Below are 24,263 nucleotides of genomic sequence, written 5' to 3'. Positions count from 1 at the left end.
TTTACAATCTCTCAATCTACTTCTTCCTCTAGAAGGCTGAACCTGTTGCTAGCGGCGTGGAACGCTTCCTTTTCTACTCTTACTTCCATCTAACGAGCAGCGTGGCGTTCCAAGCGTTCCTTGTTAAGAATCTTCACATTATGAAGTGCCACTTTGGCGAGGGATTTCCACGAGCCCGTTTTCATAAGCATCCTGAACCTTGCACGCGTGAAACCTAAAGATCCTGAGCCAGGCGAGGTGTCCCAAGGGCTCATAAAACGTATCGAGCCATGTATTGCGATTTTTCAATAATCTGTATCTTTGTCATTTTCGTTTCGATTGATGAGAAAATTACAGAGAATATTCTGGAAAGGGTCAGCATCCACGGAAAATGTGACTCCGCACCCTCAGCCTCCTCCGATTACCCTAATTCGTTTTTATTTAAAAAAAAAATTCAGGTCGCCCTTAGTGTGAAATATTTCAAAGTTGAAATAGCTCAATTTGAATTGGCCGTTGTCGTTGAAAATAGGCACGAAAATTGAAAAAATTAAGAAAACTCGGGCCAAAAGATGATTTTAAAACCATTAAAGTCAATATTACTCTATAAAATAATAAATAAGTATAAAACTCGGCAGGCGTCCGTGGGTTGGGTATGTCATGACAATGGAAGACGACAACCCTGCCGGTAATGGTTTTGTTAGGTAATGGTTTCCGCATGATCATAGAGATTTTCCGGATTATCCCGGATCAATCAATCACGGTAAAAGGTTCCTCAATGGAAAACCAACATCAGTCGAAGGCTTTAATGGCGAATATATGAGCTAGATAGAAAGAAGGAAAATAAGTAATTGTCAATGAAGAAACTTTGAGAACCAAACCGAAAATCTTATCAAGTGCATGCATATCCGCTTTTTTTGTCATCGTTGTTTTTAAATGTTTAAAACCACTCTTTGCACTGTGTTTAATCTAGAGCATGTACACCGCATGCTTCAACAAACATTCGATTCTGCGGCCGATTTTTTAAAATAAAAGCAGGAAATCAGCGATGTTTATTTTACAATATTTTAGGAACGAGTCTTGTCATTTTGTACACTATAAAAATATTAGTTGTAGTGTGAAATTAGAACTGTTCCAATGTTATAACTAAAATTTGGCTTTTGTGTTATCCCGTTCTCATGTTATTGCTGTGCTGAAAGGCAATTTGCGAGCACTACCACTGGTCTCGTAATGTGCAACCACATCCTTCCATCACTGATTCGAATACCAATAAAATACGAATATTAGCTTGATTTACCCAACCGCTTTGATGCACCGAATGAATGGGATTGTGGAATTTAATTTTGTATTTAATGATTAATAAACGCATCCCATTAGTACCGTAGCTTGGGATAATCGGAGTTACGACGGAAGTGCAGACCTTACAACAAATCGGGCTGGTGATGGATGAGATCACGAAAACATGGTCCATCGAATCCAAACTGATTCCAGCTGCTGCAAACAATGTGCTCATTAATTTCGCTTGACCATCAGTGAGTGAGTAAAACTGTCGTTAATGTGGTCAACCGAGGGGTTTTTTCCCGACGGACTATTTTTCTCTATTTTTATTGTCTTGTCCCTTCTTGTGTGATCTACTTCCTCTCCTTCCGTTTCCGTTTTTCCTCTTTTGCTTCATCCTTCGGCAACTATTCAAACATTTATATTTTCGCAGATATTCAAGTTCGGATAAAAATAGCGTGTGATAAAATATTCAATCAGCTACCACATAAATTTCGTGGTACGCTCAGAGGACCTTTTACGCTTGTTGACAAGGACAGCTGTTTAATGTTTACAATAATAATCACATTACATTATTTTTAACACAGTTAGAAGATTGGTTTCAAGAGCCCCAACAACAAGCCGAACGACCTGTTGGACTTCTGTACTGTACCTCTCTTAACGTTTACTAATGAATCACTCGGTCTCAGTGACGGCTTTCAATATGGCCATTTTCCTTTACCGCGAAATATGCGCTGTAGCCCTTATTATGGGTTCTCTTAACACAATTTTACAAAACCAAAGGCGAACGCGTTGAAGTGTTCGGAGAAATCAAGAAAGATAACACGAAAACTTAGGAAACATGGACATGTTTTGCACAGCTACGCCTCGTCTGTCGGTCGAATTTTCCCGCAATTTTCCCGGTACCGGCAAAGCAACTCTCACTCTCATCCTTGGCGTGCGGTCTCTCCGGCTGCGTGAGTAACGTAAAAAGAAAGTTGAATTTATTTGTTCTGAGGAAACATACCAAGATATCATCAAATGTACACCGCTGGTACCTGGTAGTAGACACGAATAAGCAAAATATTTTATTCTTTTTACTTAAGCTTGAAGGCCGTCTCACCCACACATGGATTCATTTTAGTCATTCATATCAATTCATTTCGGTTTTTCACTCAACATCATTTTCCTTTTCTCTAAACTCTCCTTGTGGTCCACGCTACCTCTCTGAGTGGTAAGAGTTCATCATGTTTCATGTAAAAAATATTTTTGCTTCGATTCTTACTTTACTCGACAGTATTGGGAATCGGTATTTTTATAATGCATTATTTTAAATTGTATGGGAATATAACAAAAAAGAGCAATACAATAAGTTTTATTAATTGCTCCTCAAACTGTTATTATTTGAAGAGAAACAGCAAACATGTTTATTTGATGCATTGGTTAATAACTTTTTATTAAAATTGTATGTATGGTATTCACATAAATGTTTCCAGACCACAAACCAACTTAAAATCATACATGTACACAGTATACCAATATAAGTGCCATTAGATTAAAGTAATCATTATAACAAAACAGTTCAATAGCATCAATCTAATCCACTGATAATTTTGTGCTTTCCATTGATATGCTTGAGCAAATTTTAAATGAATCCATCAAACACCATATCAGGAGAGACTTAGTCGGAAATATTGAACAATCGCTGCTTAACTAGAACCAATTTTCGGCAAAACGGAACTGGAATCGATTCCTTCCCGGAACTAGTAACCATAAGGAAGCAAAATAAAGTTCAAATCATGCTCGATCCAATTTTGCTATTTACATCGATAAGCAGGGAAGCATTTTGCCTCTTCGTAAAACACTTTCTCAAAATTGGACTTTCGGTACGTTGCGAAAATCTACTATCACCGGCGTATCTTTTATATTAGATTATTAGAAAGACCTTTTGCATACACTCGGTACTTGTTTGGGTTATGAATCGTGGAGAATTATGTGGCTGAAACATAAACTATTTCAACAAAAAACAATCCATTTTTTACCAAACATATCAACATTCCAGAAAATTGCATTCAAATATTATCGGTGGAAATTATCTACTAAATATAATAAGCTTTATTTAAAAATGGTGACACTATTTTGAGACTCCCTGTATGGAAGAGAGCAACAGCATCATGCGAAAGCCCACCACGACCTCGACGGTGGAGCATGGCTACCGGTTCAGCTGGCCACTCAGTTTCCGACCGGCGGTTGTACGGAAAGGTTAAACGGTTCGGAGTCACGGTTCAACACGAGGAAAACTCGTACGGCACGCTCCCCGGTCGCTAGTAACAAGCAACAAGTATACGAAGATAGCAACAGACGGTGACGCTAGCGGTTGCTTCTTGTGCTTGTGATCGGGGTGCGATGGAGCGCATCAACCGCGCCAAGGGGCTGGTGTGCCGTAAGTGATTAATTAAGTTTACATTGCTACGCTAGATCGTTAATGTATCGGGCAGGCAACTGGCCAAGTGGAAACTACGAGGAAATCGGGGTGTTGAGTGATGACGTATTTGAAAAGTTGCGGATTAACGACAGCTTCGGAGTGACTACGGCAACACCTTCAACCGTGAAGCGCGGTATGCGTATTGCGCGCTACGGGATCACGTGAAATCGGATACTTTAGAACGAACAAATAAACAAACCCCGTGTGCCGTGTGGTTTGCTCCACGTTCGATTAACACACCCACGGAACAATGGATAATAACCCCAAATAAAATTCGATCCCGAAAACTTAAGTGCCACTCACTTGTGCACGCGCTTAGTGTTAGATATCGGAAGCTATTACAGAAAGGCAGAAAGGCGTCAGGACATCTTTCAAGTGGTAAGTAAATTCCCTTGGGCCCGTTCAGGTATCGTGGACCGGCTGGCACCTCCCGGGCATGCTGTCTCCCGGGCTTCAAATTTCATTACAAACTATGAGCATGTTAGCCGCCGTACCATACCGTTCGACTCGACTGATATCCAGCAAAATTGGTGTATGGCTACGTTCGAAGATGCGCTTCTAAAATTAGCATGCTAATGCCTTCCCCAAACTATTGAGCCGAACGGGCCGTGTCGAGTAGGAATTTCTGGGAAATTGAATACTGGCAAATATCGTTTCTGTGCTCAGCCATTCGGATGAGGTTAATGAACGTGTTGCCACTCTCCGGGACACCCCGGGAGACGTGCATTGGAATATTTAATTACTGGGCGCCTCCATCATCGAAAATACTGTGAAATTGATAGCCAGGGGCATCGGCTCACTAGCACTAGACACCAGCACCGCAACAGCCCCTCGAAGCCCTCTTTAAACTCCCTGTATTTATCGGGAACTGTGATGCAATTGCCACAAATACCGCTCGATGAGTCACCAGTCCATCCAAGCGGTGTTGCTGAATTGTGGTTTGTAGCGAGAATGATTGAGTTGATTCAACACTGGGCATTACAAGTGCACCTGATTATAAATGATTTTAGTGTAGTTCATGTCAATGGTTATCGCACCAGATGGATAGGTCAAACGATATTGGATCTCATTCGTAGCAACCATCCAGCCAAAGCTCTTTAATGCCAGTTAACCAAACAGTTTTCCGATACCATATTCATGAGGTGAACCGGGAATATTGGCCAACCGCGTGTGTGTGTGTGTGTGTTTATATATCACTCAGAGCCACATTTTACCTGGCACGATAAATCGTGTTCTGACAATGCCAGGTCGCCGCTCGTCAGGTTGACCGAACGATCCGAGGATACGCTCTGGTGGAAAGGTACGGTAAGGTGAGCAAGAAGAGCTTTGTGCGCTGGGGAAATTCAATCATGCTTAGAGCGAAACGAAGATGCGCATTCCAGCAGGGAAACGAAGAGAAATGCTTATACGATTGGGCACCGGAGGAAGCTTCGCTCCTTCCATCAGTCTCGCGTCTTGGCCGAGGAGTGGGACGTGCGCCTACGTGACAGTAGCATGTGTACATGGGTAGGTCCCGTTACTGGCCACTGATTGTCGTTTATTTTCACAATTCAGTCTTGTGGTTACGCCACTTTCCGTTCCGTTCGATTGCTAAATGTAGGCTGAAGGCTTATTTTCATTCCTGGCCGTAGTGGCCATGGGGAACGCCTCAAGCAAAGTGGAATGACGAATGGACTGTAGGTTACTCAATCGGTGTATTGTCTTCGTGGGTTTTACAATCTACTTCAAAGAACCTGGAACTTGGAAAAAGAACAAAACATTCCCGCAAAAACACCTTCGAACACCGCTACGTCGCTACGTTTATTGTTTTGACGAAAGCAATCTGGTGATTCGAGAAGTAAGGTTTCATATCCTGTTGCGCGTTGCGGTGATATTATTGTTTCGCTGTCGATTTCCCTATCAAATGCCAAACCGAGCACCGGGGAATCGTTTACTTCTGTGAAATGAATTGAATGAGCAACCGCGTAGGACTGGCGGAGCGGTCCAGTGGTCCACGGACCATCCCGGTCCACGCTGAAAGAGGATATTACTATAGCAAACGTACTTCACCCGCACACCCCAGTTGGCGCTCGCATTCGATCCAATTCCTGCCGAAGAAAAGCCAATTTGGCGGTATCATAAATTGAGTTGCTGAATGCTGAAAACATTATCTTGTAACACGGTGGCCGGGCAGAGCATGGAGCGCAGGTTCGCCCAGGGACACCGACACCAAACAATCGCAAGATGCTGACCAGCATGTCGCCGCCATAGTCACCGGGACCAGAAGGAAGGAGCAAAAGTAGAACCAAAGGAGAACAGTAATGCTTTCTTCCATTTCTACCGTTGATACAATTGGATTGGTTTCAGATTGAAGGGTCCGCTGGTGGCGCTGCTGCCAGTTCATATGCTTCATTCTCACGAGTATACCGTCTGCGTGCTCGCCCTGTCAGTCGTGCCTGGGCATCATTTTTGGATTGGCGTGCCAACCCCACACGCTAGGAGAGGCCCCCCGCGTATGGTGCAGAAAGATGTTTTCGTTTCCCATCATTAACGCACCCTTGGCCTCGGAGGGGGGTAAACATCAGAGGTTTTCGGGGTGAGGCATGCGGTCGAGACCGAATCCACTCACGCAAAATGTAAGAGTCGGTTTTTATGATGTCTTCAAGATTCCTGCGCTGGGATTTTGTCAGAGATTTCCCTTAACGATCATCGAGGGCGTGTTGTTATCAGGACAGAAGAGATCTGACCCACTACGGTTGCTAGCAACAATTACGAGGATTAAGGGGAGATTAAAGATTTCAGCTGCACCGAATAAGGGCCAATCCACCTTTACTTTTTCGGGCTAAATTTCGGGGAATATTCTCACCTTACCAATTTCCATTTTTAACCACTTCAACTGTTGAGTTGAGTTCAACTTTCGTCGTTAGAGAAACATCTTCTAGGAAAAGGTTCCAGGCTATTTAATCGCTAGCTACCATCTTTAACCGTCATAGTAACAGAAAACAAACAAACTTTCGATCCCTCCCGCCATTGAGTTTCTCTTTGTGTTTGTCATGTTCGCCGGAAGCGTATCGCATTAAAGGATGATTATAAAAGTTTATCAAAACGTCAAACTTGATCGATGTCAACGGGCTCTCGGAAAGAAATTGGAATGAGACACTCTGTTTGCATTGAAGCAATATTGTTCGCGGGAAGTCTACCTTGAAGCATTCCTCTTCGTTCCCTCCATCATCATAATCGTTAAAGCAAAACACAATTACTTTGACTAGCGTAACGATAAATTTACGGGTTTCCATTTTAAACATCGTAAAATCAAAGCAACGAGTCCACATTGAGTGTTAATGTCCTCAGGCGCAGACGATTCAAATAAAGGCTTCCAAAGAATTAAATAAACGGGGAAATCAAATAAAGCGCCCTTTTTCATCTCACCAGACCAGGCACTAAAAGTCCAACTCATCCGCTGCTCTAACATTGACTACGTCATCCTATTTCTAATCAATTTTGTAGCCACTTCTTTTACTCAGATGCCTGCTCCCCCATTTTCGCCAGTGGTCGACCCATGCTTCCGTAGAAGATGCAAAATGATGATACTGTATCAAAGGACAGGCATCGCATGGACTAAAAACAGCGGAACAGATTTTTGCCAAATTAGCTAGGAAGATGGAAAACCGTACATTCTTTCTTTCGTGTCTTTCATCGAGACTTTCATTTTACCTAATAACATTATTTTGGCTTTAAACAGTGTTTATTAAACAGTCAACTTGGACTTTCCCTTTTTAAATTATGTCAAGCTTTACACCATTTGTTGAGCGTCGAGATTGTTTTCTAGCATCATTAACGTGTCCAGTGCACTGATGTAGCCGAAAGGCCAGTGGCTCTCCTACCAACAGTCTAACGTTGCTATTTATTCATACTTTAAGGACAACGGCAGCCTCGTCTCATGCTTCATAAATCATTCATTCGTAGGAATGTCAAAAGGACGTAGGCTGTTCCGAAACATCTCACGGCTACTGGCCGTCACGGTGTGTTCTGCGGAGAAGAATCTTTACATCTTACTACGAAATGTTGCTTACTTTTGCTACCTACTACCGACAGAGATTAATTCTATTAAGGCCATTTCTTTTCCCTACCCAAAACCCCCCGCTACTGAGCACAGCGTGCAAATGGTGTACCCAAATGATGGTGCTGCCAACCAAGATGCGCACGGAAGCCTTGCAAATTAATTCCCCAATTTTGGCAAAAGATAGCTTCCCGCTCAGCAGCATCTCCGGCGATGGTGCTGGAACACAAGACAAGACGAACACCCTCGGTTGGGGTGCGATAAGAAGAGAATTATTTTTCCGATCCTGATAAGTAAATGTTATCGTATCTCACAGGAACCGTTTCTACACCTGCGCCTAGCTTCTGGTAACCGTGCTACAGGAGATGATCGATTTTGGATTTAATTTTCCCATTCATTCGAATCGTTTACCCTTGTGTGATCCCTTCATGATTTGCATTTTAGGCCAGCAAATCGTTTTCAAATTGCGAATCCACCTGACCTATCCTGATACAATAACCACTTATAGGGAAAATTTATCTGCAGAATACATGTCTCTTGAGCGTTCTTTGCGGTTAGCGATCCGTTCCATATTGTGTTGCCGGTAAAAAACCAAAACATACACCTCAACCGATTCAAATAATTTTAGCGGTTATACATTTCAAAATTTTGCCGTTAGATAACCATAGAATGAGCCGGACACAGAAATACATGTGGAAAGTGGAGGAGGGGTGGGGAGGGAGCGAGTACATACCAAGTACATCGCTTATACCTTCCCCCGTCCCTTCCAGATAGATAAAAAAATGATTTAGACATAATAATTATCCCAAAAACATGCACACCTTTTCAGTTAAATATCTTTAAAAAATACGTTATAAACGTTAAATAGTGCTATTAGAGAAGGGGGTAGGGAGAAGCCATTACATTTTCACTGTCGAAAGATAGTATTTGGGTAGTTTTTCGCACCATAAATTGATTTAATCTCATGTTTAAGGTTCTTGTTCATTCCACTGGTTATTTAACGGTCAAATTTTGAAATGTTCGGCCCCTAAATGTATGCAATTAGAATCGTTTAGCCTACCGAATCGGTTGAGGTGTATATATTGGTTTTTTACCGTGTTGCCTTTTAGTTCGTTGAAAGAATGATTACGTTGTATAAATGCCACAGCGTCCAGTGGAAAGGGCAACATACTGACAAGTAAGACGCATCCGATGCTGTAATCAATCGAAAACACTCGTGCTTCTTCTTACCATGATTTGTTCCCGATGACGATTCATGAACCACAATTATATACAATTTCATTGTTAGCGTCCTCATCTCTAAACATTGTACGATAGAATGATGTTACTTTTCAAACCTGTTGCATTCATTGGTCATGCTTAAGTGTAGCATTTAGTCGCCGGAAATGAAGGATACGGATTCGTCACTACTTTCCTCTGCCCGTTCGAGTGCCCCTAGGGGCCAATCGGTCACGTACTGCAACCGGTCGCAATCAATTTCAATTTAAAACTCATTACGACCACTTGTCGCCATGGCAGACCGATCGGGGTGTTGTTGCTGCTGCCGCAACTGACAGAATCCAGACTGCAACGATTTGCGCTAATAGTCGGTGGTGCTCCTTACGATCCCACATGGCCCATGGAGAATCGGTAAGGTCCTGGAATCGGTAACCATTCTCTGATCGATTGAAATTGATACGATTCGTTTGCCAGTTTGCCAAGTTGTTTCTTAGTGATTTGCAAAAACCGTCACTCAACTTGCCCTCATGCGTTGACAGATGTATGTCCCGACAGATCTTTTGCATATTTGCTCCCAGAGCGCCCCAATCAGGGCTATGATTGATGACGCATATCTTTCAACAATGAGTTCCTGGAATGGTATGTCAACGAACTGGTTTCTTCTTTGGCATTCATTACATTTCGTCCCACATTTGATTTCCGCATTCCTTCTACGTCGAACATTCTTGTTACCGTTGGTTTACTTGCTAACAAAACTCTGATAATGGGCGCCTGGATCCTTTTACGCCACCATCATCATCATACGTGAGCAAACAAAATCCTGGAATGGGGATGGATGCCGCTACCAGTGTTGCTGTTGTTGTTGTGAGTAAAACAGTTGACCTTTAGCATTTCAAGCTGCCTAAAGCACAGTTATGGCTTTAGTGGGCTTCGGGGTTTAAGCTCAATACACAACAATAAATTGTCTTTTGCAAAATACTTTACGACCTGGATTCCTATCCTCACATGTCGCCGAGGGTATGCTGATAATGTTGGCAGACAGCGGTCGTTCGGGTTTAAGGTAGCCATTCTCTTCCGAGAAAAAGGGTGCCTCCGGGTGGACAATCAACCGAGAGCAATACAAAGTAAATATTTATGAATAAGTAACGTTTAGTCGCCAGCATCCAGGATACACAGGTTGCGCTGGTAGAACCGAGATCGTTTGAGAACATTGAGAGTGGCACAATTAAACCCACAGCACGGGACAGGGGGGCTGAAGGTAGTACCTGTCTGGTCTGTTTACTTTTCGTCTGGTTTACCTACCGGGCATGTCATATAGTCTAATTTGAATGGCACATCACAAATAAAGCCTTAATTAAATACTGTTACCACAGGGTACCTGTTGAGTGCCGTTTTTTTCCGCATCGCTTTATGAGGTTTATGGGCATGTGCTCGAACGGACCAGCATCCAGCGGACCCAATCGGATCGGACATTGTGGGGCGTTACACAACTTTCAATTAAAATATATCCGCCGTTGGTAGCAAATCTCTTTAGCTTTTACCTTGCTGAATAACGACGTGCACACGTAACGATTGTTTCAAAGAGTCGTATGATACGGATTATTCTGTCATCGTTGGGTGAAAAGATAAAAGAATGTGCCCTGAGCGTACCAATGCCGCCATTTTATCCTAAAGAGGCTGCTGAAATGTAAAACGGATTCAAACATTGCAACCAAAAAGCACCACTTCGCCGGACGGACTAGAGTGTGCTTGAGATCTTGCGCTGTTCCGGCATTGCTATGGCAACTGAAAGCTGCTGGCTGGCGTCGGCTGGCTGTTGGTGGTGTGTTTCAACAAATTCTGCCTTTTAAAATTACTTCCACTTCGGAAAAGTTGAATCGCCAGAAACGCTCAAACAAATTTCTAATCAGTATCAACAGCCGCCAAACAGTACCATCCTCCGTCCACACCTGGTTTGGCGCAGCCAATCCACGAAGAAAATGGAGGCACTTTTCAGCACCAACATTAGGTTGGGCCGCTGCTAGTGAAACCATAATTTGATTGTTCGCAAAAGTCTTTGCCGCAAGGGAAATAATTGTTTTTTTTTTGTTTTTCAACAAAATGTTTGCAAAACTTTTGTTTACATTCGCAACGGAAGCGGCACAGCTGATGGATTTGGAACGAGTCGTACATGATTGATCCTTTTATGGAGGTACTAACTGTTTACACTACTCCTATTTACTCGCTCGCTGTTCGCCACTCCAACAGCTCCATTTCAACAAGCGGTCGGAGGTTCAAAAGTTCAATTTACTTTGCCAAACCAGCATGTTCCTCGTTCCACAGACACACACACACCGAGTAGGACGTGGGCAGAAGTTGTTCATCGATTGCGTTGCACCATTTCCATATTGTCAATGCTCGCTGGCCCTGTAAAGAGACAGGCGGCCTGATTCGGGCCCTTTATGGGTGGATGATTTGATTTACATTTGCCAAGCATAATGTAGCGAAACCTTAAGGACGCCGGGGTTTGTTCGCTCGGTGACCTTCCCCAGGGCACGGCAGGCAATTCATGGGCAAGGATTTTCGAGATGCCTTCTCGGTAGCGCTCTTGTGCTACGAAAAGGAGCAGACGAGTGGATCGTAAAATGGTTTCGAGAGAAACAGTTCAGGCGGAAAGCTATTCGCCTAAATCAAAACACCTTTTCGATACAATTAAACTAGATGATGGTTTCGCGTCGAGTATGTTGATGATTTGTTATATAGCATGCTTCACGTCATCCTTTCCTTCCTCTTCACAGATGCACACCCAGCGTGGTCGGTTCGATGCATAGGTTCCCCGGCATCCCGGCAAATTGGCAAACCGGCGCACGGAAAACTTCACACGTTTTAGTGGAGCTAGACAAACTCCCTCTCGTTCATCGCAGTGCTGCTGACATGCTACCGTTTGATTTTAAACAATCTGGAACAGGTGCCCCATAACAGCGTAAGGTAAACCGTGGGACCAGCACCGTCGGCTAACGGGCGGCCGGGGAAATATTTACCTCACGCGTCCGTCGTCTGGATAAGGTCGTTGCGATTCCGGACCGGCTACACGGCCTTTACCCGAATACCGTTTCAAAGTGGCGCCCAAACAGCACCCGGCCACCGCGCGAGACATGGAAGGCGAGGTGAGCGTGCTGCTCGTCATCACGGTCATCATCGGTACGATCCTGATGACCTCGCTGTTGGCCTGTTACATCTGTGTATTCCGGCAGCTGTGCTGTTCCCGGGACGCGGATCTGGACCGTAACTATAGTGCCCGCAGCTCGAAGCGTACGTTACGCGATAGCACCAATATGGCCGAAATCACCAACATCACCAGCCAGCAGACGGAGATCGAAAAGGTCTAGCTACGGTCGGGCGAAGAGGCCATCACTTCGCTCTAGGACCGTCAACCGGTGGCAGAACCGGTGCCACCCAAAACCAGTCGCACAGTCGAGAGATGTATCATCCTTCCATGTAAATATCATTAGAAGTAGGATAGCACCCGTGCCCCCTAGCCCCCCTTGTAGGCCGCTTGACGATGCTGAACCGTATTATCGATATGATTGAAACATTCACACAAAGCCCTCCACTACACCGGCTCGTCCTGCGTAAAGATTGTAAAAAAAGTAATCCCGAGCCCGATCCCGATCAATATGTGTATTTGCTTCTGTAAGCATGAGTGGGCCTGGCGTTGAGCACAAAGGTAGGCTTTGTGTAAGCTGTCGAATAAAGATGTTAAACCGTATCTGTTATCAGACAATGCCGACTCACCTCGTTTACCGCGTTGCCCTTTCCGAAAGCATAATCGCTCGTGCCATGGCGCCTGCTGTTCTGGCGGTGTCAGTATCATCGCTTCTCGGCCTGTAGAGTAGATTGTAATTAATACAAACCCCGCGCAGTCTTTACTGTTCTATTGCTACAATCCGCTATCCCGCTGACCGTGTACATCTGCTGCTGGCTGGATTTGCTGGTTCGGTGCAAATGAAGTGCCAATGAAATGCTTCACAAAACCATCCAACCTCCACGACCACACTGCTTCGTATTGCTGGCAAAATAAATTCTCAAACATACCGATAAACCGACTTTCGGCGGCGAACGAGTGGGTTTAATCGAGTGTAAGTGGTTCTAGCAAGGTGCTGTGTACCAGGAAATCGGACAGTCCGATAGCGTACGACGATACTATCCACCTTATTTATCTACAGCCTCCGTTGGCATTGCTCACTGTTATCAGCGAGATGGTATGTCTGCGATTTTGTCTGATAGCAAATACTTGCACACGGAACGCAGCATAAGGTAACAAACTGGCCTGTTGCCGCCGTTTACCGAAACGATGGCTGCCTACATTTCCAAAGTGGGTACCGGTGGGTGGGCAGCCTGCAGTAACATAGTTCTGTGCTAAGCGATCTGTATTTCATTCAGTATTTATCGACTGGGTGATTGTAACGCGTGGTATGAGACTTCCGTTCCTCCAGAGTAGGCATGTTGCAATCAGTATTATGGTTTCTCGGTTACTTTCACTCGGCCCTTTACAATGGGCGTCCACTTGCGTCAGTTTCTGTACGATTTTCGAACTATTATCGAGATCATAACTTGTATCAATAAACGGGCTATCAATGATAATGTTTAGGATACGCTATGAATTGTTATGAAATTGCGCTATAAAATGGTGCATGAAATGGGGTATATTCGTTTTTCACTCTGACAAACGACTAGCCGATAGCAAATTGGTAATGGCGACAACATCTACTTGCAAGAGCTCGTATCGAGAAATCGATACAATATTTGAAACCACAGATCAATTAGTCAAAACAGTAATATTTAGATTACGGCGGTATTAATGTTTCTAAAACTCCCTCAAGCAGATGAAATTTACAAACGATTGCTTATTGTGTAAACAACAGCATCCGCCCGGTATCGGTTCGGTGTCTTGTGCACTACAAACGCTACCATCTGTTTCATCCGGATTTGCTTCCTGCTTTTCAGATCGGCACATCCCAACAGGTACGTTCAAAATGGTGATGAAATTAACGCGATATCCGCCAAAAATCGAATCTCGTGTTACGACTCAAATCATCAAGCATCGCTTCACTCCTGACTCCATCCGACCGGTCGCCAATTTCAATCGATTACTTATTACATACTAGGTGGCAAGCGTGCAGGGAATGTGACCAACATCCACGATTACATCTACGGCGTAACCTCCTGTGGGTGGGTGGTCCAAAACGCATGTGGATGAGCGAAAATTATGATCTATTTTCATCGAATACTTTATCGTGTCCCTTCCTCCATCAGCGGCGTTGCTTTTAGGGGTTGTGATCGATTTCGTTTTTAACACGATTTACCCTCCGCATCCTGCTGCTTTGAGCTCGACGATTTTGGAATCCTTAATGGCATGAGAATTCGAGTCAACCATCGTGAAGGGGTATCTATCGCGCTATTTAGTGATTTCATTTCACGCACCGGTGCCGGCAATACTACGCTCAATCAATCCGATAAGCGTTGCTGGATAATATTAACGACATGTCGAAAAAAAAAATCCATTTTAGAGGAAATGAACATTCCTTTGGCGGGGGTTCTACTATACGAGATTTGGTTATCGGTGAAATGGAATCCGCCGTAAGGCATTTGAACATTTGATTATAAAAAAACCAAACCGTTGTAAATTAATAGAACAAATGCAAAGAATTAAAATGGCCAATATCGAGACGCACTGATAGCGGAAAGTTTGGCTAAGAGTGGAACGATTGCATGCCGTCAGCGAAAATCTCAGCGAGTCCAAAATCTGCGAAGATATTCAAATTGCATTCCAGGTTGAAATGATGGAAAGGTAAAACAAACAGACGACATGCAGATACGGATGCAACGTTCGCACTAACCGACATGCCAATACGGGTTTTACGCTGGTCCGAATATTAGGAAACAACACTGGAATTGTTTTGGCTAGAGCTAAGGGATTATTCTCAGAGGCGCGAACCGCACCCCCCAAGAAGCGAATGGCTATATTTAACCGACCAAGTCTTTTCATGGTTCACCGTCGACCAGTAAATGAAAACAAACCGCAAATCATTGGCGGAGCACTTTAACATCAATCGGACACGTTGGGCACGATGGTCAGACCTGCATGTTAATAGTAAAACGTGCAATGCCTTAAAATAGGAATCCCGAAAGACATATTTACAAGACTCATGACTTTAGCTTAGCAAATGCACCATTTCTGAACAACTATTTAAGCACTTTTGAAGAATGTACATTAACTCGGTGGTAACGCTGGTTTCTCGCCAAATTAATTACATTTTTATTTCATTTGGGCAAACAAAGCATCAGAAGAAGTTCCTTCTTTTATAACCAAACATCCTGAGAGCACAGGAAGCCGAAAGTACAAGTTTCTTGATAAGATGGTGGTAGATCATAATTTAATTTAACTGATGCTGAAGCACCAGGGCACGCAATGATTGAATAAACCCTCCTCCTCCTGCCCGCGACGATACGATGACCAGTAGGGCTCGAAATATTCATACAGAAGCGTTTACTCAAGCAAGGCGAGTCGGTTCCATGATTTTGATTGGCCTATAATAAGGCCTCAGTAGCTGTGCTTGGAGTGCAGCGTGCTTTTTTATGTTCACCGTGAGTAATTTGATTATAATCAAGAATAAAGAATTAACGAACGGCCGAAGGAGTGTATTAATCAAACAATTTGTGCGTAATTTAAGTCCTCTCCAGCAAAACGAAAAATGAGAGCTTTAAAGCAGTATAGAGATGGATTGTTGTAATCAACCAACACAGTTCCATTAAGGACAGAACATGAAAGAATGGAAAATAGACCTTCGATCATGAAGAGGTCGAAATAATGGCGCATGTCACTTACAGGGACAATATCCTCGATTAAACGCTAATTTGATAATTTTATTAATTAGACTTTTAAGCTATAAAAGCTATAATGCGAATATTTTTTTATCTTTTCCACACAAAGCCGTTCCGAGATTTTTCAACATAACGGAAAAAACACTATTTACGCACTCACATATGTCATTACTTTATTATACTTATCAATTGGGTTAGTAAATCGCAAATTTATGGTTTCCACATTTTCAACAGCCCGTCACCTGCGTACGTAGCTAGCAGATTCTGGTGCGGATGATGCGTTAGACCTATAACGTCCTTTTCGTGCACATTCAACGTACGTTCCAGTTTTCCCGAGGTGACGGAAAAACAGTAAAGTACCAAATCTTCGCCAACGCAGTAGATGAACTCCCCTCTCGGCGATATGGTGGCACAGATAAATGCACCACCTTCTCGCTTACCGGACGAAAAGGATCGTACGATCTGACCCTGCATGTTCATGATGACTACTGTGTTCGAATGATTGCAGACCACGAAATGTTCCGGATTTTTCGGTAAAATCAGCACGGAATTAACGGCCAGGTGGGTGCCTAGTGCCTTGAACGTTGAAATGCATTCCGTTGTCTTGAGCGACCAAACTTTTACGGTTCCATCGGAAGACGCACTGAGCACATGATGGCCATCGGGTGAAAATGCCGCCTCATTCACGAACGATGAGTGTCCTCGGAACTCTTTCAGCATTTTGCCGGACTTTAAACCATATAACCGTATGAGATGGTCAAAGGAAGCGGTCAATATTTGACTGTTGTCGCGGGAAAAGTGAAGACAGGTTACACCCTTCGAGTGGGCTTTTTCAAACCTCCGTAAACATTGGCCCGTTACCAACTTCCAGACCTTAATCTGCCCATCGTTAGAACCGGTGGCAAGCATTTCCGAGTCACGCGAGAATGCCATCGAAAGGATCGCTTGCTCCATCATCATAAAATTGTCCTGCGCCTGGTACTTCAAATCCTTTCGTATCTTTCCGGTCGTGAAATTCCACACTTCAATGAAACCATCCACGCTACCGGTCACGAGATACTGTCCGTCGGGTGAAAACATCGCACACTCGACGTGTGACTTTTGACCGAATTTGATCTGGCGAGCGAGTTGCGTGGGGTACGATTCATCCTCCTGGTCACGGATGGCCGCTTTACCGCGGAACAAATCGATAGTTGTTCCGGGAGGAAGCAGACCCTGGTGTTGCTGCCACTTCAGCGCCTGTCCCAGCAGCGCCAACAATCGGGAAGACGGTACGACGGAAACTTCGCCTGCTAGTGCGGTTGCTATGGCGGCCCGCCGTTTTTCCTTGCTTGAACCCTCTGGATATGCTTCTCTGGGATCAAAATATGCCCGCTGTAGCATGTTTTCCAGGTGGATGTATCGTTCGGCTTCCTGTTGTTTCAGCATGATCATGGGATCCGTCTGGCGCAGAAGCGAACGGGCCGCTCCGAGTTCCCGCAGCTCGATGAGCTCCAGCACAATTTGCTCGTACAGGTCCACTAACTTTTTATCTGGTAATTTCAGCGACTGGATGGCTTTCAACACGGTATCCCAGTGGCCATTATGTATGTCCGACACAAATCCCTCGACGCTGTCCACCGTGTTCAGCGAAACGCCCGTCTCTTCCTGTAGTGTTTGGAGTGTTTTGTGAAGGTTCGACTCCTTCAGGTACTGTTGAATCAGACGAATAACGCTACAACAAAAAGACGGAAAGTAGCACTAGGTCCACCTCGTTGGCACTCGGAAACTCTACTTACTCCGCGGATTCAATTTCGATGGACATTTTTGTAGAACAGGAAAGCGAACCAAATTTCTACGAGAGCAGCAAAAAGCGTTGTTTTCATTCCATGACGTTTCTCGCCGGGTCTGCTTAGTTTACATTATCGGGTCAAAAACTCACAGGGAATTTGGAACGTGAGTTTAAATTACCGTTAAACATATCCCGATAGTACCAGGACACTAGTATCTGATGCCCTCTCCCAAAAGTGGATTATTTATCAAATTTCACAATCCGTTTAACATTTCCATAGCCGAGGACGAAATGTACAAATTTATCTTTTAATTGTTCTGCTTAAATAGCGTAGACAGCCACTTCAATATTATTTTATTCACTCAAATAGACAGCAATCAGGTTTATAATGAGAAGCAAACCTCTTTCCAAATTTCCGAAAACCTATCTTGCAAAGATCACGAATAATGCTTTAAAGTGGGACATACAACACCGAACTTAACATACTGCAATGGCCTGCACATTGTATCGCATGGCCTGCACATTGTATCGCATGGCCTTCATTCTGTTTCTCGAGCCACCTCTTCTCTCAGCCTTTGGGCAAGCATCTTCCGCAGATGCAACGATCCTTCCGGTGGATCGACGGATACTGTCTCAGTATCACCATCCAGTATCTTTTGCGCCACGTGTGCCGAGGTTGGGCGGTCACTCTTGCGAATCGTTTCATTCAGCTGACGAGCCCGTGCCTTCTTCTTGATATGTAGAATCTTATCACGCTGCGCCCGCAGATACTCCTGACGTGATTTCATATCCTCTGCATTGATCTAGAATGGCAACTTATGGTTAGTATATCAAGGACAAGAACGAGGAATTATTGCTCGTACTTTCTCTTGATCAAAAAAAAGATTCAATCGTTGAAACTTATCAATTTCTGCTTTTCCGACATCGGGCAATGAAGCGGCACCCGGTTCCTGCAGCACTGGCAGTTCGGTTTCCGGAATTTTTAGCTCATTTTCTACCGATTGCATGATAACACGTTCCACCTCACCATCGGAATGAGTCGCTTCGCCATCGTCCGCGAGTTTCAACTTTTCTTTTGCCGGGGACTCCTCGACCGATGATGTTCCACTTTGCACTGAAGAGCCAGCGGTTACAGCACTTTGCGACCGTCGTTCTATCAAGTCGAGTGCCTGCAACTGAAGTTCTACGTTTCGTTGTACCATCATGCGGATGAAGATACGTATATCATTCGCGGCCCATATTTGCTGAAACAACCCCTGGTGGAAAGAGAAGGTGTTACTGCTGGACCGGTCATCGGACATTGCACCAGCGCCGGCAGCCGATGTTGCCCGCGGCGCCAAGTTGGTCACATGACGCCCCTCCAAACAGGCAAACTCAAACTGCTCCGGAGTAATCTGCATTTCTTCCATAAATGAACCGAGCATGTAGTCCACCAAGTTCTTGTACTCCTCGTGCACCTTGCGAAATTCCGGATTGTTCTCATCCGGTAGCAGATTAGGATCGAAAACTGTAGATTACACGCATATAACACCAATAAAAGTATTTATCAAGGGAAAGATTTGCACTGCTGGCTTACTGATGGACTTATCCTCGATGAAGGTCTGCAAAGGTGCATTCCAGACCGGACCGTGCAGGAAACATACCAGCGAATCAAAAACCCACGAATTATCTTCGGCCATTGCTGGTCACTTCGAATGCGTATGCACCTTCACCCGTAAATGATGAGCAAAGAAAATCTTTTCCAACACTATCCTCGTAGCTCGTTATGTTTTCCATTTCATGGATACCATGGAAACGGAGCTGTAGTAACATTGTTCAGTGGCACTGGAGTATTGGCACTATCTGCTGCATCCGTGGAAAAATATTGAAGTAAAAGCGTGGAAACGAATCATTAATCGAAACGTATCATAATGACAACAACATTTTCATTTACATAATGTTTTTTTTTTCTTTCAACAACTGCAATGAGGTACACAACAATAACGTTCGTTTTTCATTTCGTGTGTTTGTATTGTTTTTCGGTGTTTTCTCTCTTCCTTACTCTTACCATAAATTCTTCTTGTGTTATTTGTTGTCCTTAAAGTCGATTCGCATAGACTCGAGCTCTCTATCCAATACTACTTATTTCTTAGTTTCCTCTTCTTCCTTTCTTTGCATGCACTCCACAAAACCCTCTACCATTCCACAATTATGCCGTGTGTTTGCCCGAAAAGTAGCGCCAAACGATACCCCAGCTTCACGAGCATCACAAAGAGCGTTTAATTATGGCGTACTGTTACGCAGGATTCTTACAGACACAGCTAGCAACAGCATTCCTCACTCAACAGCGACAAATTAGAATGTTTCATTGCTACGGCATCATCATTCCTGTTTGAATACCTGCATACACGCTGATACACCAACCAACACACACGCCTTGTCCAGATATTTTACCAAAGTGTTTTAAGCTGCTTTTTACACATTATACATTCATATAATGTTGTTTACTTCGTTTAAGTTTATTTCCCCTAGTTTCAAATTCTTATCTGCGGGTCTTTCATTTCTTCCAGCAGCTTAACTGCGATCAAAAAATTTTATTTTTTGTCGTCACTCAGTTCATACTCTTTTTCTCATCGTAAAAACCAGAAACTTACTGAATAACTTACACATTCCTTCATATGATACGCTCGTCTCTATTCACATAAGTTAGCTGTTTCACTATTTTCGCTCAAACGACTGTCGATACGCTTATCATATATTTGAATTTGTTCTGTAAATTCCTAGCATATACGGATAGCGTCAGTGTTACATTTCTTCGCCATATTAACCGCACTCGATTTTCTCATTACTTTTAGATAAAGGATTGCGGATGCCAACTTCATTTGTCCTTTTTTCCCATTTCGCTGCGTTTTACTTGAATACCGTGTCAACTAAGTCAGAATACAGATCGAATATATTCCATTCATGTCAATTAAAAATCACGTTTCGTTCATTTGTGCATCTCGACACATATCTTTCGTAATGGCCCGAGAGAGCTCGTCATTTTCACTAATTGTTCCCAAAGGATTTCATACCGAAATGAATTGCTTTAAAGATACTAAATCTACATCAAAACTGCTAATTAATCTTAATCTTGTTAACTCCTGCTTCGTCTGTATTCCTAACACCTTACCATTGAATTGCATTGCTGAAACTCCTCCCAATGAGCAGCAGTAATAGCAATACAAAAATATTTACAATTACAATAAGGTTTAAACTTCATTTTTTCATATCAGCAAAGCAACCGCAATCCTTAAGGTAGTAGAAGACAATCACTTTATCTCGTCTTTCCATTAAGTGGCTGACTTCCTGCTCTGCAGCTAGGAATAAATGATTCCATTAATAACCCTAAAAATGGACCGCAAAGCAGAGTCAGAAAATAAAAAAAAACCTTGTAACTAATCCATAGCCCTCGCACTTGCTAGACTGTAGATGATCCAACATTGTAGAAGAGCTATATTAGCTGGCCTCATGTGGTTGAACCATCATTTTCTATTTAGAAGCGATTAAAATATTGACAATATATATATATCAAAGAAAAACATTTCGGTAAACACCCGGGAACAGTGAGTAAACAACGTCTGCTGGAGTATGAAGTATTGGATGAAAAATCGATTATGAAGTCGGTTGGCAAATCGATAGGAAAAAAACGGAACTATTTTTATAGATAAATGAATCCAATCCACATGCTCATATGTCACGGATCTTGAAAGAAATGTGATCCATGGGACCCCGTAGTAATTTTCTTTGTTTCCCTACGACTTTTGATTGATCTACACTCACCTATCCGTATTATTTGCCCTGTTCATCAGTTACAATATACCATTCACATCTACCACAACTAGTTACCACAGAGCTAAATTCTCCGGAACTTACAATATGGTTTCAATAAATCCTGATGGCGCTTATGGTACAATCCATTTTACGGAATCATAGAAATAAGGGCTAGAAATAGCTAGCCGTTATCAAAATAATTTGAAGTTTTTGAGATTCAGACCATTCACCCACATGAAACGTGTTTCTTATCACGTTGTGCCGCCGCCTTATCCTTGACAGAGTCTTCAAAGTGAAGCACAGGATTTGTGGTAGAAACGACCAGTATCAGGCGCGCAGTATATAGTCTCACCTACGGACGAATGGTACAAGCCCCAAAAACCACCTGTGTTCATATATTTAGTAAATGTGTATTCTCGAGGGCAGCCCTGGAAAATCGGTTTCCGTATTGTTCTCTCAACAAAGAATGCGCATCATATGAAGACGAATATCCAGGATACGTTAGCAAACGATAACAACCTAGACGCCTTGCGTGTCTGGTAGGTTTTTCTATTACACTACATCGTATTACCGATATTTGAATGATAAAAAATGAGAACTACTGTACAGGCGCAAAAGGTGTTACTACATACTTGCACGTTTCACATTTACAACAAGTCTTTAAACACAGTCTCGCGACACTGGAAGGGCAAAATTTACATGACCGGCTTAAGGTTGTATTTCATCAAGTTCGATAGAATACTTCCTCCTCTGTGGATATACTTTCAGATACGTAAGAAAGAAATCAGAACACTTACATGAGCGTCTGGCTCTTGGTTGTTTGACTGTCTAACTGACTCACTGACTTACTGGTTGTTGGCTGGCTGGCTGGCTGACTGGTCGAAAGGGTTGGTTAGCTAGCTGAGTCTGACAGACACAGTATGCCGCGTACTTCTTCGAAATGTTCGATAAGTTTTCCTGCATCACGCAGTTTCGGTTATTTCTGCTCACTAATCCAACCTTCAGGTTCAAGCGTATATAAATGATGTTTATATTTTGCGAAAGGAGGATTCATTTACTGTGCTTCAAGGCTCCTTCCTTTCGGCAGTTAGAGATCCGCTGGTGTTGGAGAAAGTGGCACTGAACACCCGCAGTAACACATTTGCTGAATCACTATTCTGCAATAACAACAGAATGATCGATTTCTTCCACGGCCAAAGTTTTACCTATGTCTTTTCCCGAAATCTCTTCCGCTATGTCCACACATGACAGCACCGTGGTGGACAACGGACTTGATGTTTCTACTTCTGATGAAGGTGAAGTAGGCTCAGTTACTATCTCCTGTGCCGTAGCTGTTGATGGATCAATTGCATCCAGTTGATGGAAACGCTGTTGCTCCTGCTTTTGCTCATCACGAGAACATGAAGGACGTGCTAAGAAAGGCGTCAGACGAAGAGGCTATGCTATTCTCGGTTTCTTCTGTGCTGGACAACCATTATCGTCATCGTCATCCTCGTCTTCGGAATCTCCTTCGTAATCGACCAACCCCTAGCGATAGTTATACGAACAGAACATTAATAGAGTGAAATGCTCAATTTTCTTTTCCACCACCTACCTTAGAGAGGCCACTAGAAGGACTCATTGCGGAGACTCCGAAGCTAGCAATAGGCGACGAAGCAGCTGCAGAGGAAGGGCTCATGGTGTTTCCTTCTGATGACTGCTCTGGTTCTTCCACGGCCGGTGCCGAGTCAAGAACTGGAGATACCAGAAATAATGCCGCTGGCATTGTATTAGTCACCTCAGTGCCAGGGTCGATTCGAGATCCAAGATTACCGGCATTGCTTGTAGCTTCCACAGTGTCTTCGGTACAATTGCTACGTACGGGTACGGACACATCCATATCCAACACATTCGTTGAAGTTACATCATTTCGGTCCGACGATACTGCTGCTTCTACGAGTGCTTCAGTAACCGATTGCCGCCTATCGGAAGCTAGCTGCTCATTGCCGAGTAGAGATTCGACCATACTAACAGTGTCGGCAGCAACACTTTCATTGTGGATCGAAGCAGTATTGCTAGTGTTAGCAGTATCAGTGGTCGGAATGGACGACGAAGCAGAGGCAGGAGTTTCTTTTTCGCACTCAATGCTAGAGCTTAACTCCTCGGTCACAGACTGAACAGTAGGCCCGGCGGGCTGTGAGCTTGCAGAAGACGCCGATTGAAGCTGATATACTGACAGCTCGGCTCCGTCACCTAGGGCGCTTACAACTAAACTGTTTGCATCCTCAAGCGCCGATTCTTCGGCCGGAGACAAACTGGCATTCGCTCTGCCGTCGCTCAACAGATGGTGCTGATGGTGATGCTGCGTTGTAGTGTGTTGTGCCACCGTGTTTTGTTGCGCAATTTCAAGCTGACTGTCGCTGTCACAGTGATTACTGACACCATCTATCGGTGGCGAGGAGGACGATTGAAGGCCATTGTTTGAAACCGCAGCTGCTACAGCCGCGACCGCATGTGAAAGACTATTTGAATCCAGTTGCGAGGGGTTTAGCTGATGTTGTACTTCTTGCTGCAGTAACGTGGAGGACGAAACAGGCGTTTCGTTGACATGATCACTATCATTGCCGTTGTTGGTAATACCAATATCATCGGCCGACGTTGCCGTTGCTGTTACCGAGGTGTGCAGCGACAGTTGATGTGTCTGCGCCGAAACGCCACCGGCACCGTACTTCGTCCCATTATCAATACCGCCTTTTTTATCATACATTTTTCCTGCGACAAGTAGAATGCATAATATTACAGTAAATGAAACAATATAAATCATCCATTGGGAAATAATTCTGGCAAATGTTTGATAAAGAATCCTGAAAAAGAATATTTCT

General features: G+C 43.7%; 3 protein-coding genes across 3 annotated transcripts in view; all 3 read right to left on the bottom strand.

Annotated features, from left to right (window-relative positions):
• Nucleotides 1-15,993: 15,993 nt before the first annotated feature.
• On the bottom strand, nt 15,994-17,713 carry LOC125950702 (WD40 repeat-containing protein SMU1). Its single transcript, XM_049678933.1, has 2 exons — nt 17,618-17,713; nt 15,994-17,553 (listed from the first exon to the last, which is right to left on the bottom strand). The coding sequence occupies exons 1-2, from the start codon at nt 17,641-17,643 to the stop codon at nt 16,050-16,052; spliced, it is 1,530 nt and encodes a 509-aa protein (XP_049534890.1). The 5' UTR covers nt 17,644-17,713; the 3' UTR covers nt 15,994-16,049.
• Nucleotides 17,714-18,149: 436 nt separating this feature from the next.
• Nucleotides 18,150-19,547, bottom strand: LOC125959259 (cilia- and flagella-associated protein 36). The gene is made up of 3 exons (XM_049692073.1): nt 19,187-19,547; nt 18,474-19,117; nt 18,150-18,413 (listed from the first exon to the last, which is right to left on the bottom strand). The coding sequence occupies exons 1-3, from the start codon at nt 19,287-19,289 to the stop codon at nt 18,150-18,152; spliced, it is 1,011 nt and encodes a 336-aa protein (XP_049548030.1). The 5' UTR covers nt 19,290-19,547.
• A 54-nt stretch (nt 19,548-19,601) lies between these two features.
• LOC125950676 (serine/threonine-protein phosphatase 4 regulatory subunit 3) overlaps nt 19,602-24,263 on the bottom strand; it is a 10,957-nt gene continuing 6,295 nt past the window's right edge. The window contains exons 9-10 of the mRNA XM_049678882.1: nt 22,997-24,153; nt 19,602-22,929 (exon numbers count right to left, since the gene is read on the bottom strand). Of these exons, the coding sequence (XP_049534839.1) occupies nt 22,840-22,929; nt 22,997-24,153 (1,247 nt within the window). The 3' untranslated portion in view covers nt 19,602-22,839. The remainder of the gene's footprint in view (nt 22,930-22,996; nt 24,154-24,263) is intronic.

The sequence above is a fragment of the Anopheles darlingi genome, chromosome 2 (genome assembly GCF_943734745.1).
Source record: "Anopheles darlingi chromosome 2, idAnoDarlMG_H_01, whole genome shotgun sequence".
In the NCBI taxonomy this organism is placed as follows: Eukaryota; Metazoa; Arthropoda; class Insecta; order Diptera; family Culicidae; genus Anopheles; species Anopheles darlingi.
The sequence above is the reverse complement of the archived record's forward strand: the minus strand, read 5'-3'. Positions and strand labels throughout refer to the sequence as shown.